Source organism: Pinus tabuliformis, chromosome 2_1 (genome assembly GCF_031772625.1).
Source record: "Pinus tabuliformis cultivar Carrire ecotype Pingquan chromosome 2_1, CPIR1, whole genome shotgun sequence".
Lineage (NCBI taxonomy): Eukaryota > Viridiplantae > Streptophyta > Pinopsida > Pinales > Pinaceae > Pinus > Pinus tabuliformis.
In genome coordinates this window covers 978,278,378-978,292,869 of record NC_142299.1, presented here as the reverse complement: position 1 = coordinate 978,292,869, position 14,492 = coordinate 978,278,378, and the positions used below count along the sequence as shown (strand labels likewise).

The window sequence follows — 14,492 nt, the reverse complement described above, 5'->3', positions numbered from 1 at the left end:
ACATGAGTGAGAAATTTTTACCCCAAAAAAGTCATTTAAGGCTTCAAAATTCCCCTTGTTGTCGCACGAATTGGCACGACAACGCTCAGACCGGGGTCTGTCACTCTGATCCCCGATCCCTCCGTTTAAGCCTATCTCCCACGGCTAAGGGGGGTAGACCCTGTGAGAAGATGAAGGCCAACTGCCAAACAGTTGGGCTGGGAGACGAGATGCACTAAAATGATTTTATTAATTTGATAGACCAGTGCCTTACGAGATTGGTGTTTAAATGATTACTTGCTAGACGATATAAGAACATGAACCATAAACAACAATCATTTATCATCAATAATGAGAACAATGCTTTTGAATATCCAGTAAAACCATGAAGCTCCTACAATAACCAAATCTTTAATAATGATATCTAGCAACTGAAAGAGATGAACGCTTTAAACGACCACACAGCTGTTGACCAGATTCATGTATAGGTAAACATTTATTCCACATCACTAACTCTTGAAAAATTTCTCAAATATGTAGATCTGGCAAGCAAGAAAATTTTCCGCAAATTTTTTTTTTTTTTTTTTTTTTTTTTTTTTTTTTTTTTTTTTTAAATTTAAAAAAAATCTAAATAGAACCTAAACTAAGAATCTAAATAACTCTTTTCATTTTTTTTTTTTTTTTATATATTCATTAAAATCTAAGAAATAAAACTATGAATAAAAATGGGACTATACGATTTGAAATCTAAAGCCCAGACGATATAACAAAAAGAAATTACATAAAAAAAAACGATTACGCTCCGGCTCCCTTTTTTTTTATATGTGAGAATTTAAACAAGTTAAACCCTAATTGCTAACTGGGCGTATCAAAACGATTTAGGGAAAACGACTGCAGGTAACAAAAATTTTAAGCGTAATGCTCACAATCCGTAAGTGGTTTTCGCATATATGATTGACGTCTGAGGCGCAATGCAAAGACCAGACACATAAAACGATTTGAAAAACTACGCAGCCCAGAATGAAACTAACTGCTGAACCCAAAGGAAAAACCCAGATTTGAAATCGAAATCCACCAGAAGAAATTTGCTGAGTTTGAAGACGAAAAATCTGACTAGTGCGTAAGCAAAAAAACCAGCCGCTCCCACGCTGTATACGTAGGTCCGCAGAAGCTTTAAGAGCATGAAGGAAAAGAGAAAAAAAAAATTTACTGCGTAAGTGTTTGCGTGAGCACGTGCAGGGAAAAGGATTTGAGCAAAAAAAAAAGGAATACGCAGGGTTTGGCACTGAAAGGGACACAAACAATAGGAGAATTTAAGTCAATGCACGCTGATGATCGTCAGCAAAACTGAATCGGAGTTCTGAATACGTAGAGGAAGACGCCCAACGATGAAATCACACATAAAAATTAGCGTGGGTGACTCAAATTCGGTGAAACTATATGCAGAAAAGAAAATATACACAGGCAGTGCGTTTGACAGTCTTGAGGATCAGTTTTGGACATATAATAACATGATGGTCCCTTCATGCGTTGCCAGCAAAGATAAAAATTTATGAAATGCTTTAGAACTTATCTGAGCAATAGAGTGACGTTGGCAGATTTTGATCTCAAACCTGATCTTCTTGCCTGGTGGGAGACGTTCCACGTTTATGTCACCTTGAGTGATGGAATTTCGAGCACGCAGGGCCACGAAAATGTGAATAAAATGGTTTTGATGAACCCCTAAAATTTTTCAGAAAAACCTGCAAGTCCAGAATAGAAAATCAAAACAAGAAAAGTGTGCGCAAAATCAGATCAGTTAAGCAAAATTGCAGATTTTGGCCCCTTAAAAGCCAGATTCAGCAAATAATAACAGGAATAGTTTTGAATATCAGATAATGTTTCAGAACTCTCTCATGCAACCAGAAAAGAAACTCTTAATGATTAACCCAGGGCCAAAATCAGCTAGGCTCTGCAAAGAAAAGCCTGTGGGAGTCGGCTGGTTCAGCCTAGAACTTCCCCAAACGCCCACCAATATCCTTCACCTAAAGATTTCCTGCACATCTCAAGCAACCATCAATAAAGAGAGCAAGAATGCTGCTAGATCTCAGGAAATAATGGAGATACCTGCCATTATTTCAGAAACCCTAACAACACTCAAACCCTAGCAAGTGAACAAGATACCTGTGCTCACAATACTCTGAAAACAAGCTATTATTAATGGCTGAAAACTGAAATATGCAGAAAAATAAACATCTCACAGCAATTCCAGAGAGTAACACCAGCAAGATTTGGACCCCAAAGTCTTCTTTATTAACCAGAAATCAGATTACAAGAGAGCTTTTTTCAGTACAGACTCACAGATCAGATGATAAAACTTGAAATGACCCCCTAAGACCCTATATAAAGGAAATGATCCCAACGGCTAGTTTGAGTGATCCATGTTGAAGTGATCTCAACCGTCGATGAGGATTAAGACATCTCTTAATCTCATCCGTTGATTTTATTAAAAAATGATATTTTGCATGCATTCACAAAAATATTATTATTTTATTATTTAGGGTTTTTGCTTTATTTTATGAACTTTTTATTATTATTTTTTATTTATTTGATTTTTTTAATTTTTTAATTTTTTTTTTTTTTTAATTTTTTTTTATTTTATTATTTTATTTATTTTCTTTAATGGATCATTCGAACTAAGCCGTTGGAAACATCACCTAGGACCTAGGACTTAGGACTCATGAGGGGACTAAAACATTTTTCAACCCTCAAGACACATTACATCATGACTTTTACAATTTACATCTTAAGGGGACAAACCCACTTTAACATAGACCCTCATAAACCACCCAGTTCTGCGACACAACTATAATCTAGCAGATTAACACGCTAGGATTCTCCTAAAGTTTTAATAACAAAATGCATCCCGGCTTTGGGGTCAGGTTGAAGGAAAACTCTGCCGATCGTAGATCGGTGAGACGAAAAACCTCCCGGGACGCAGATCATCATTAGAAAGTTAGGTCCACCTAGGCAATTTTACATACATGACTCTGATCTGCTTAAATTATTTGCAATTCATACATGCAGACTGGGTTTACAATTAAAATGATCAAGCTGTTGATGACTGTAGGCTGGAACGGACGTGTCGATCAGATGCTGCCCCTTTTTGCAAAGAAAAGGGGAAAGTACTGCATGGGTAGTTGACCGGTAGTGGTCAACACCCCTAAAAGGTTTCAAACCCTAATTCTCCAAACTAGATCTTGTTGACAAAAATGCTCTTGCATGCTAATTCCTCCATCTTTTTCACTTTGAAAGCATTAAGATGTATGAAAAATAATATAATGATCCAATCTAGATCAACAACATACAATCTTTTGAGAGTTTCTATTAGCAAGTATCACCATTGATAGAACTTAGAGGTAGCAAGGGCCCTTTGGAATGGGGACAATGTGTATGGTAGGATTGCCATATATGTGCCATTCTCGATTGGGAGTGTGTTTTTTAAGCAGCGATTGAGGGATGTCTTGAGAGTTGGTAAGATTATCCAAACAATTTAATCCTTTCTCATGCTTTAAAACTCATGAATCCATGGTAATTGTAATTGATAATGACATGGTTATGGTCAAGTAGTCAATGACCAACGATTTAGGTATGTATGGTGAGTCACTTGTTGTAGTTGGTTGTAAATAATATAGATTGGGTCAACAATATCATTCTTGTTATTGCTGCTCTAACATGTCATACATCAATGCAAAGAAAATGAACCGCGAATTTGAATACCTCACAAAAGGGTGAATTGACGTGGTTGAAAATGGTACATAACATGCTGTGAGATCTGAAGTGGCATGCATGACCCATATTTATACTAATTTATAAATTGTCATTTTAAATAGGTTTTCATATTGGTGGGGAGTGTGAATAATACAAAAACTAATAAAGACAAAAAGAGAAAACCAATTGATTTCGCTGCAAGAGAAACCACTGTCTTAGGCCACTTTAGTAGGTTATTGGAAGTATTCTAGATCACTATATAGGGCCTTATGTGCAATCAGATGATTATAAATAATGATAGATGCAAATCTCTTTGTTTGTGGGTTTTCACCAACTGATCTCTTTGTAACTTATTTAGTTAATATGGTATTAGAGATAATTTAGTTAATAGATAGTACCCTCTCTTGTTTCTCGAACTATAACAATCATTCATTATGGTGGCTATAACTATAACAATGGTTCATGGTGGGGGTTGTTATTTACAATGAGTGATCTCAATTGATCCAAATCTATCATGTTTGGTGTGTAATTGGGGTTATATTTGGTGCACTTTATCTTTTTCTTGAAACTTATTAAATTAAATTCTTTTTTTAGTGCAATTAAATGCCAAGAAAATGAACTGCGAATTTGAATACCTCATGTTGACCACTGGAGTGGCACCTGATAATTATATGAAGAATCCATACCCAAGGATGATCTAGAGAACACTTGTACCATCAGATATCATCAGTCAACAAAGTTTTTTAACTCTACTTCTATCTTCTCATCATCTTTCTTGTACCCAGATTTCACTCTATGGGGAATTGTAATAAGTGATACTAGTAATGATGAGTTTTGAGTCTGTAGCAGGTCTAGGATGTTGGGATTCGATCAGCGAACAAGTACACCTTGAGTGTTTTTTTTTTATCTGGTTAATTATCCATTTTTTTCAGAGGCAAATAATTTTTTGGGTTTTCTCACTCATGTTTTACCCAAAGCCGGGGTGACAGTTTGAAGGTTGAGCCTCTGACACATCTTAGTGTCCAAAGTCTATGTATATTACTATACTAGATCACACAAAAAATTTCGTGGAATTTGGTTAGGTTTAGGTAGTCATTTTTTATTTTTTTAGATTTCCCGTTGGTCATAAATTGCAAATAAAATTTTATTTAAATTGTAATAAGTGTAGTCTAGAGAAGTTGTATGGAGTATGAGTAATCAAAATTACACCTCTCATCCTCAACTTTCTACTATGACACACTTTGAGGGGCTAAAAATGTGTTTTGAACCCTCAAAACCCACTTTTCCTAAATTTAGTGGGGAATCTGGCAATTAATTAAGCCAGAAATTAAATAAATGGAGAAAAATAAATATCCACACATGCTAAATGTTGTGGAAATGAGGTGGAAAATTATAGGGGAGTTAAAGTGAAGTCCCAAGGTGATATGAACTCCTAAAATCAAGGAAAGGACATGTGCTCAAATAAAATCGAATTTCTGACATTAAAGGAGAAAGTTGCTTACTTGAAAATTCGACTTTGTGAATTTAATGCACATTTGGGAGGATTTGAGGGAATATTTGGTGGAGATTTTTGTGGGAAATTGTCCCCACATGGTTACCAACCATATACACTTGTCATTCTATCATAAAATTCAAATTTGGCACATAAGGGAAAAATAAAATGATGTTCACTTGCCAGAATTCTATTTTTACACTTGGCATTGGAGCTCCATTCAACAAATTCGAATTTCTCTTTTGGATTGTCACCTCATACCACTTGTTTAATCACTTCTACATTGGGATTGGCTCCAACGCCATTTGTCAGTCATTCTTCATTGAGATTTGCTCCCAACTCTTTATATAATAGAGCCATGGGTTCTCATATTGTATCATGTAATACGAGCTATTGTGCTTGAGGAGACTCTGCGAGATTTTATTCAATGCTTGCAATATAATACAACAGCCTTTGGGGTAAAGAGTGATGGTGTTCTTCTCCTTGCATGTGGTAAATTCTTGACTTCTTGTTATGCTTCTATTTATTTTCTTATGTCATTATTTATTTCATGCTTGTTTCAAGTTATGTTAGTATGCAACTATCTCATATTAGCATAAGAATTAATTATTTGCTTTAGGAAAAGAAATCTTCTAGTAGATAATAGATGTATCTCTAGGAATTCTTTTAACTGCACTTATTTAATTTCATGTCAATTTAATGATTTGTGGTGAAGTTTTGTAGTTGAATCATTATTTGGTCAAGCTTTTCAAGCGTGAGGGGAAATTCTCAGAGGAATCAATCCATTCTTGAAAAATATTCAAGGAAAACCTATATGTTTTGAATTCCAAAGTCTCATCTATATCTTATTTGTCTCTTGCAGGGATTCTTTCAAGTTTCTTAAATCTTTTATTTCTTGCATCAAAATATCAAACTTGGAAAATTTTATTTTTTACGTATTGTACTTCATTTATCACTATCTGGTTATTTCAAAGAGCTAATTCATGGCTAGTCAAAGAGGAGAGTTTGCTCAAATTCTTTGGCCTAGACTCTTGTAGATTATTTTTGTAACATACTTTGTAGTTATCTTGAGCTAACATTTGTTGTTGTAGATTTTTTTTTTAAACCTGTTTTCTTGTAGCTGCTTGCGGGATTCATCATTGGAAAATTACTTACAAGTTTGCATGCAGGACCAATGTTGCACGAAGCGGGGAGAAGTGGGGATGTTTTTTGGAAGCGGGGACGCGGGAGCGTCATTTTCCAAAAATCTAGGAAGCGAAGCGTCTACGGAAGCATCTATATATTTTTATATTTTTTTGCATTTATACTCAAAACAAACATCCCAAATAGGCGGAAGCACGCTTCTGGGGACGCTTTCTAGACGCATCCGCACGGGACACGCTTCGGGCCTTGGAACCGGGGGGCGGACGCTTCCTGCAACATTGTGCAGGACCTTGAGGCTCAGATTTAGTGATTACTTCCACCTTAAGGCCGTGTTCTTCTTGAGGAATGTCGAGTTCATTTTGGCCATCTCTCGCTCTCTCTTGGTCGTGGCCATAGAGGAGGTTTATCTTCTCTCCTTCGGAAAATCTGCATTTTGTTGTCTTTGTGGGCCTCAAATTGTAGAAATCTTCAGCGAGGAAAAATCTATGGTTTGATTCCAATTTGTTAAGACTTTCCTTGGATTTAAGAGAAGACTTGATTGTCTTTTCCTTCTTGTAATAGCTAATAAAATTTATGATTTTGGGAGCATGGGTTTTACCCATTGGTATCCCTATCTCTCCACCTTTTGGAGAGGCTTGGCGGTCTGACTTTGTTGGTTTATTTCATTTTGCATGCATATTATCTAATTGAGAAATTAACACAACATGCATCACACTCATTTTGCATGCACTTTATTTTAACTTACTACATGTTTCAAATCCATAACAAGTTCTTATTTTTTGCATGCAAACATTTTTTTACTTGATCTTATTTGGCTTGAACATAGTTCCAAGTTTACTTATGCTTCACCATTAAGCACATTTTACATGCATAAAGTATTTGGACAAATTTTCTCTATAAAGTAACATTTTATTTCATGTCAAGCAAGTACATTTCAAGTAGAAGTTAATTCTTATTGTTTGGTTAATTTATTTACATGCCCCAAACATCACTAAAACTTATCTCCAACTTAAGTTGGTTGAATAGACTTTTAGGGACCCTCTACCTCCATTGACTCATTGTGAGATCCAAATATTTGGGCGAGGATGAGGTCTGAGGACTAGAGTTCAATTAACTTTGCCTTAGCACTAATCAAATAAAATGAACCAAGAAAAACATTCCATCACATTTGCTTTAGTCTAAACTCTCACATACAAATCTTATTTCAAGAGGCACTTTGGATGCAAGCATTGTAATCTCTTTTAATTTTGCAACAAGTTTAATTTTCTTGTACTTGGAAATTGACTCATCTTTTGGTTTAATTGCTTATTGTCATGAATGGTTGATTTCACTTTCAAGTACTATTATTTTGGCTTGCAAACTTAATTGCATGTTGTCATCTTGGTCTAACATTTGAGTTATTTTTGTATCTTTTTGAGCAAGATAGTTTCCATGCTTTGATTTGTAGACTTATTCATCTTGAAAGCATTTATAATATCTTGTGCTAACAATTTAGTGTTTCACTTTTCAGGGTTATTTTGGCTTTCCATTTGAAAGAATTTCACTTCATTTTAAGCAAAATACAATTTCATTTCTTAAAGAGAAAATACTTGGAAGACACTGGTTGTTTATGTATTTCATGCTTATCTTATGATGGTTATTGCTCATATCATTTTTTGCTTATAAATCTTAAAGAGAATCTATTTAACTCTAACAATTCTCCTAGAAACTCACATCCTTTTCAACTTAACTTTTCATTAGGGACCACCCCCTTAGCTAACCTAGGAGAAAACTCAAACGGAGAGTTAGTGTGACAGCCCCTTCTCTGAGTTCCTTGCCACCAACCACACCTTGTGGGGTTGAGAGCTTTTCTCACTGACTTGTAGGTAGGTGTAGGCGGCAGGGTCAAAACCTCACAAAGGGTGAATTGACGTGATTGTAAATGGTACATAACACATTGTGAGATCTGAAGTGGCATGCATGACCCATATATTAATTTATAAATTGTCATTTTAAATAGGTTTTCATATTAGTGGGGAGTGCAAATGATACAAAAACTAATAAAGACAAAAAGAGAAAACCAATCAATTTCGCTGCAAGAGAAACAACTGTCTTATGCCTCTGTAGCAGATTATTGGAAGTATTCTAGATCACTATATGGGGCCTTATGTGCAATCAGATGATTATAAATAATGAAAGATGCAAATCTCTTTGTTTGTGGGTTTTTGCCAACTGATCTATTTGTAACTTATTTAGTTAATATGGTATTAGAGATAATTTAGTTAATAGATAGTACCCTCTCTTGTTTCTCGAACTATAGCAATCATTCATTATGGTGGCTATAACTATAACAATGGTTCATGGTGGGGGCTGTTATTTACAATGAGTGATCTCAATTGATCCAAATGTATCATGTTTGGTGTGTAATTGGGGTTATATTTAGTGCAATTTATCTATTTCTTGAAACTTAATAAATTAAATTCTTTTTACTTTCTTTTAATTGCACATAATATAGTACAGATAAATTTCATTCTGAAATGTATGTTTATGGTACTCCCATCATTGTTTCATGCACTTCTATTTTTTTATTCAGGTAATGGAAAAGGGCCATTTCAAGCTATATAGTGATAAGGAAGCAGATATAGCAGCTTCATCAGACTATCTCCTCACTCTTCCAATATCTGTGGATAGGTCACAGGTGCAAATTTTCTCTTCGTTAGTTATCTTGTGGTAATCGTAACAGTATATAGTGGTACTTATCAGTTTCTCTTTTCTACCTCTTCAAAGTGTATAATCTTCTAATATTTCATATGGTTTTTGCATGGGGTTGTTTTGTACTTTGGGGCTGCAGTTTGATTCCCGACTACTGACAAGATATTTCAATGAAAATCCTCATGAAAATCTTCCTCAATTTGCAAACAAGGTATTTGAAAAGTCTCCATATACTTGACTTTGTGGATAATGCCATGTGGCTGTATGATTGGGCTTGTTAATTGGTTATCGTTTTTTATTGATATAAAGGATGCTCCCATGTGGTCCCATTTTCCTAGAACCCAGTCACTTGAGTAAATAAAAGGCAGAGATGATATTGTTATTACAAATTTACAAGAACTGACCATATTTACCATATAAATTATATGGTATGCCCTTGTTTTAGTCCTATTGACAGTCAATTTATATGTGCAATAAATTTTCTTTCATTTATATGTCAACTTGGGGTTCTGTTATACTTGTGAAGTGCTTCGCACAATATATGCAGTCTTAGAATCTTTAAAGTAGATGAGCCTATCCTAAATTATCTTACATTCTAGAATAAAACTTACAAATTAATTTATAAACATGCATTCAGCTTAAACCATTATTTGCTACATTCAGAAATGGGAAACGTGCAGGTTACAATCGATAGATCTAATCACAGGGTTTATATTTTATTCTAACAATACCTTATTGTGATTGATTCAAACTAAGTTCAGTGAATAATTACTGTTCTTATAAATTTTAAATTCAAATTTATACATATTGTAATAAAATTCACACTTCAAGCAATACGAAGTTACATTCAATCCTTAAGAGTATTATCTATTGAAATTGTGAATGTTGAAATAATGGGTTACAATCATATGTTGAATTACAGGATTGAAACCTCCTTGTAGCTACGTATAGTCAACAACTGAATTCTTTTATGTAGATTTTAAACAAACTTGTAAATTTTATAATATATAAATAAACTAAACAAAACAAGAAATGAAAAGAATTGAAGATACACACATCATGTAATGTTCCAAATGCAAAATTTTGTAGATTTCTCGAAATTTTCAACTAAAAAATACTTCATAGAACTGCAAATAACAATAATGAGCAGATATAATCTCAGCTTTATTTATTATATATAAACAGGGGTTTTACATGCTGAAACCACTGATATCGCTGAGATGGACTGGCCTCAAGAATCTGCTCCAATGCTGCACTGGCCCTCCCCCAAAACTGAACTGAACTGCCACTGCTAAGCTCTCCTGTGAATTCTGGATGAATTCACCAGGGGGAGATGGGTATATGCCCAACCTCACTAAATCACCCGAGGGTTTCCGTCCCGGGGCAACAATGAAGTAGAGAATTGAGTTCTCAAACATCTCATGGAAGATGAAAGATCAAATCCAATACATCCTCTAATGACCTCCTCCTCCTCTTTTTATAGATTTGATGGACCCCTCTAGAATCTCCTATTTTATTATTATTTTAATCATTAAGCACATTTCCCTCTTTTTAATTCAATTAAAATATCTTTCTAATGTGGGAAAATGGTAAATTCATCACCATGCCTTCTCAAGCCACTGCAAATCCCCACAATCCATCCCATCCTGTAGATCTTCTCGTTCCGGTTCCAATGAGTTATTACACTAAGGTGTTCCGTTAAGTATTCCTTTCGGAATGCCACCTTAAGCGTAATTATTCGAGTAAGGCACAATAATAACCCTGTTTTACAGGAATTATTAGAATGCAATGGAATGAGAAGCGAGTTGTGCAGAATCAGTGCTTATGATGGAAGATGGCAAGTGAACTCCCACAAACTGCATAAAACATTTGCAAAAGCCCATGGGCCTGGTGATGAAATAAACTTGCACCTGTGACCTGTCTGCCAACAACCCTGAAAGTCCCTCCGAACCATGTCATGAGGAACACCAAAAAAAGGAATATCACAAATCCTCCCGCCCCAAGATTGCTTGCCCTCAAGCAATCCAAAGTTGTGGACCAGTCTAGTTGCCCAATGCAATTGAGACCCAATGCTTGGATCCCATACAAACCCCTGGGTGATGCTATGCCTTTGTCTCAACCCACCATGAACAAACCCCTCAATGCCTGGATCCCAAAACAACCTCTGATTGTCATTAGCAAATCCTCTTGGATCCTAATGCCACTAAGAACAGGCACCAGTGCTCCATGGCTCCTGCTGTGCTATAGCTTTGGCTATGAATGCTGCTCCATTTACTGCGTATTAACTCATCACCTCTCTCCAGTGCAACCCTTGGCATAGGCCAAGGTCTGTCCCACTATGTAGATGCAGTCCTGAAGGGTTGGAGAGTTGTTGTCCTACCTCCAACCACCAACTGGAGCATGTATTACTCCTCATGTCTATAGTTCTTTGCTGCACTATGCTCTCGTCTCAAAATAGCAAGCCATGTTAAATTTTCCAGATTGTTCTATGTTGTATCAATTACTTTAACTCAATTCAATATTTCAATTAGCAATCTTTCAAATAACAATTAGTTTTTCCAATCATCAACAGTAATTGAAGATAGAACAATAAATGCAATGACAAAGGAGACGATCAACACATCAACATGAGACACTAGGCTTGGTCAAAGACTAGGGAAAAACTCCACTAGGGGTAAAACCCTTTGAAATTCTTCTTCGATTAGATTGTCATAAAATGTTCAGTAGAGAGTACAATGAGCCTAATACAATATCATCCAACAAAACAACCCAATAACATTCAGAGATTTGTTTCCAGCATCAAAATATATCAGAGACAACTTTTCCTGTCTGCGGTCAACTGTGGTCAACAGTCAAATTTCAGTCAAACCTCGCTCGCATGGAGGAGGAGTTGTGCGAGCGACTGAAGGCTTCTAGTCGCTCCCTTCAGCCTGCAAGCCAACCACTGTAACCCAAGAGCCTAAAACATATGCGAGCCTTGGACCTTGTAATTTCGGACCTTTGCGAACTTCTTTTGTCGTCCCAGCTTGAGACTTACACGAACCAATCAATGAAGAAGAGAAGAAGAAGATGCTTGGTGATTTACGAATCAGCTTGAGGTCACTTGTATTTATAGGCTTCCAAGGGTGACCAATTTACCATTAGGACCGACCTGTCCAAATGTGCATATGTGGGTTTTTCTTCATAAGTACACTTTCCCTTGTCCAAATTTGATGATCTTTAGGTCGATTTTGGTCCTCTCGAAAAGAGGAATTCAATGCAATCATCATCTCCATCAAATGAGCTGTCCAAAGTGGAATTTGACCCTAGTTTCATAATTTAACACTCCCTCTCAACTAGGGAGAATTCCACCTGTCAATATCTGACCATTGATCAACATGTCATCCTGTCATCATATCATGTCCCATCTCTGCTCAACTCTATCTGCTGAAACATTCTTGAATATAAAGAAGAAGAATCATCGGGGAGCTAACATTACCACCCTCTACATCATTGGAGAGCATATCTCAATCCAAACTACATTGGGGAGTACATCTCAACCCAAAATCTCATGGGGGAGCTAAATATCTCTGACCCTATATCGGGCAATAGGTGATACAGGGGAGCACATCTTCGGATTATGATGCAGGTGTTCTACCACATGACTCTTGAATCACGGTGCTCATGGCTGCAACATATCCCTCGTACTTGCATGACTTCTTCCTTCCTCTAAATGATCTTCAAACAAGAACATGTCTCTCGTCGCCCTGTAAAGTATCACGAAGCCAAAGTGGCCTGTTCCTAGCAAGAGGATCACATAGAGGAGGATCTAGGGGATCCATGGACTCAATGGAATCATCAACAATGTTTGTTTCGGATTCAGGCACAAAAGGACCATTTAAAATATCCATATCATCGTTCTTCTCAGGAAGAGGATACGAAGGAAGGTCCCTTTCTTTTTCAAGGGCGACATCTTCATCGAATATAACATCCCTGCTAATTTCAACCTTCCTTTGACCAAGAACAAATATTCTAAATGCTTTAGAATTTTAATATCAAACGTACCTTTTCTTCAAGTGGCCTCCAACTTGTTTCTTTTGTTCTTCGACAGATGAAAGTATACGGGGCATCCAAAGATACGGAGATGACCAACATTGATCTTGGCACCTATGAATACTTATGCGGGGGTCTTGTTGTCTAATGCTTGATTAGGCACCATATTTTGAACATATACAGTGACATTTGTTGCTTCTCCCCAAAGGAACTTTGACAACTTTTAATCATGGAGCATGGCACAAGCAACTTCTATAATGTACCTGTTCTTTCTTTCAACCACTCCATTTTGTTCGAGAGTATAGGGCACAATGGTCTCTTTCTTGATACCTTCCTTCTTGCAAAAATCAATGAACTCCTTTGATATGTACTCTCCACCATTGTTAGAATTGAATATTTTGATTTTCTTCCTTGTTTGATTTTCGATCGAAGCTTTGAACTCCTTGAAGATTTCGAAGGCTTCATCCTTGTGCTTCAAATAATATATCCATGTCTTTCTTGAGAAGTCATCAATGAAGGGGATATAGTAGAGATGGCCACCAATAGAATGCATGGGAATTGGACCACATATATCAGAATGAATGAGATGGAGGATGTCATTTGTCTTGTTCACGCTAGAGGGGAATAGTCCCCTTATCTTCTTTCCACTGGCATAACCTGGATATATGAAATTTTTATCTATCACAACAATTGGAAATTATTCTTCTAACTGAAAATTTAATTATGTAGTTTATTTGCTACGACAAACAATGAATAAAATCACAACTGCAATTTTCACCATAAAAATACTACTTAAAAGTAAAATACTAAAAACTGAGAAATTCTAGCACACTCAAGAATTTTGATGCAGTTATTTTCTGGACAATTGTCCCCAGGAAAGCCCTATGTGAGAAAATCCGGTGCAACAGATGAGGGTTTTATTATTATTCTTCAACAACAACTCTGAGTACAATAATTTAGATGCCCAATTGGCAATCTAATTTGAGGAAAATACTGGCAAAATTGTCGTGAGAAGTTTCTCTCACCCCACAACTATTTTCTGCCTCTGAAATTGCCTCGCTAGCCTTTGCACTGAGTTCCCTGCGTCACCCTCTACGCAGAGCTTATGCTGGCCCTCTGATAATTTCGGCCTTCCTTCCTTTGCCTCTTCCTGCGACTGAAAACCTTCCTCCCAGAATGCTGCTTCCCTCCTCTTCCATTTGCTACTCACCCTTTAGCTCTATCTTCTCTACTGAGCTGCTGCTGCTTCTGTATTCTCCACACCACGTCGATCTCCTCTTATAATCCACTGTTGGAGCACCAATGACCAAGATTAAAACTTAATCAATGGCTAGGATAATCTCTGGATCAATCTGTGTGAGTTTCTAGATGATTCTCACCTTATCTCAATTAATATTGATTAATT

At 36.4% G+C, this 14,492-nt stretch overlaps 1 protein-coding gene across 2 annotated transcripts in view; it reads left to right on the top strand.

Annotated features, from left to right (window-relative positions):
- The window catches only part of LOC149203910 (uncharacterized), a 455,652-nt gene that overhangs the window by 139,473 nt on the left and 301,687 nt on the right, over window positions 1–14,492 (top strand). For both annotated transcript variants that reach the window (XM_089403606.1, XM_089403605.1), the window contains exons 4-5: window positions 8,937–9,041; window positions 9,195–9,266. In XM_089403606.1, the coding sequence (XP_089259732.1) occupies window positions 8,937–9,041; window positions 9,195–9,266 (177 nt within the window). The remainder of the gene's footprint in view (window positions 1–8,936; window positions 9,042–9,194; window positions 9,267–14,492) is intronic.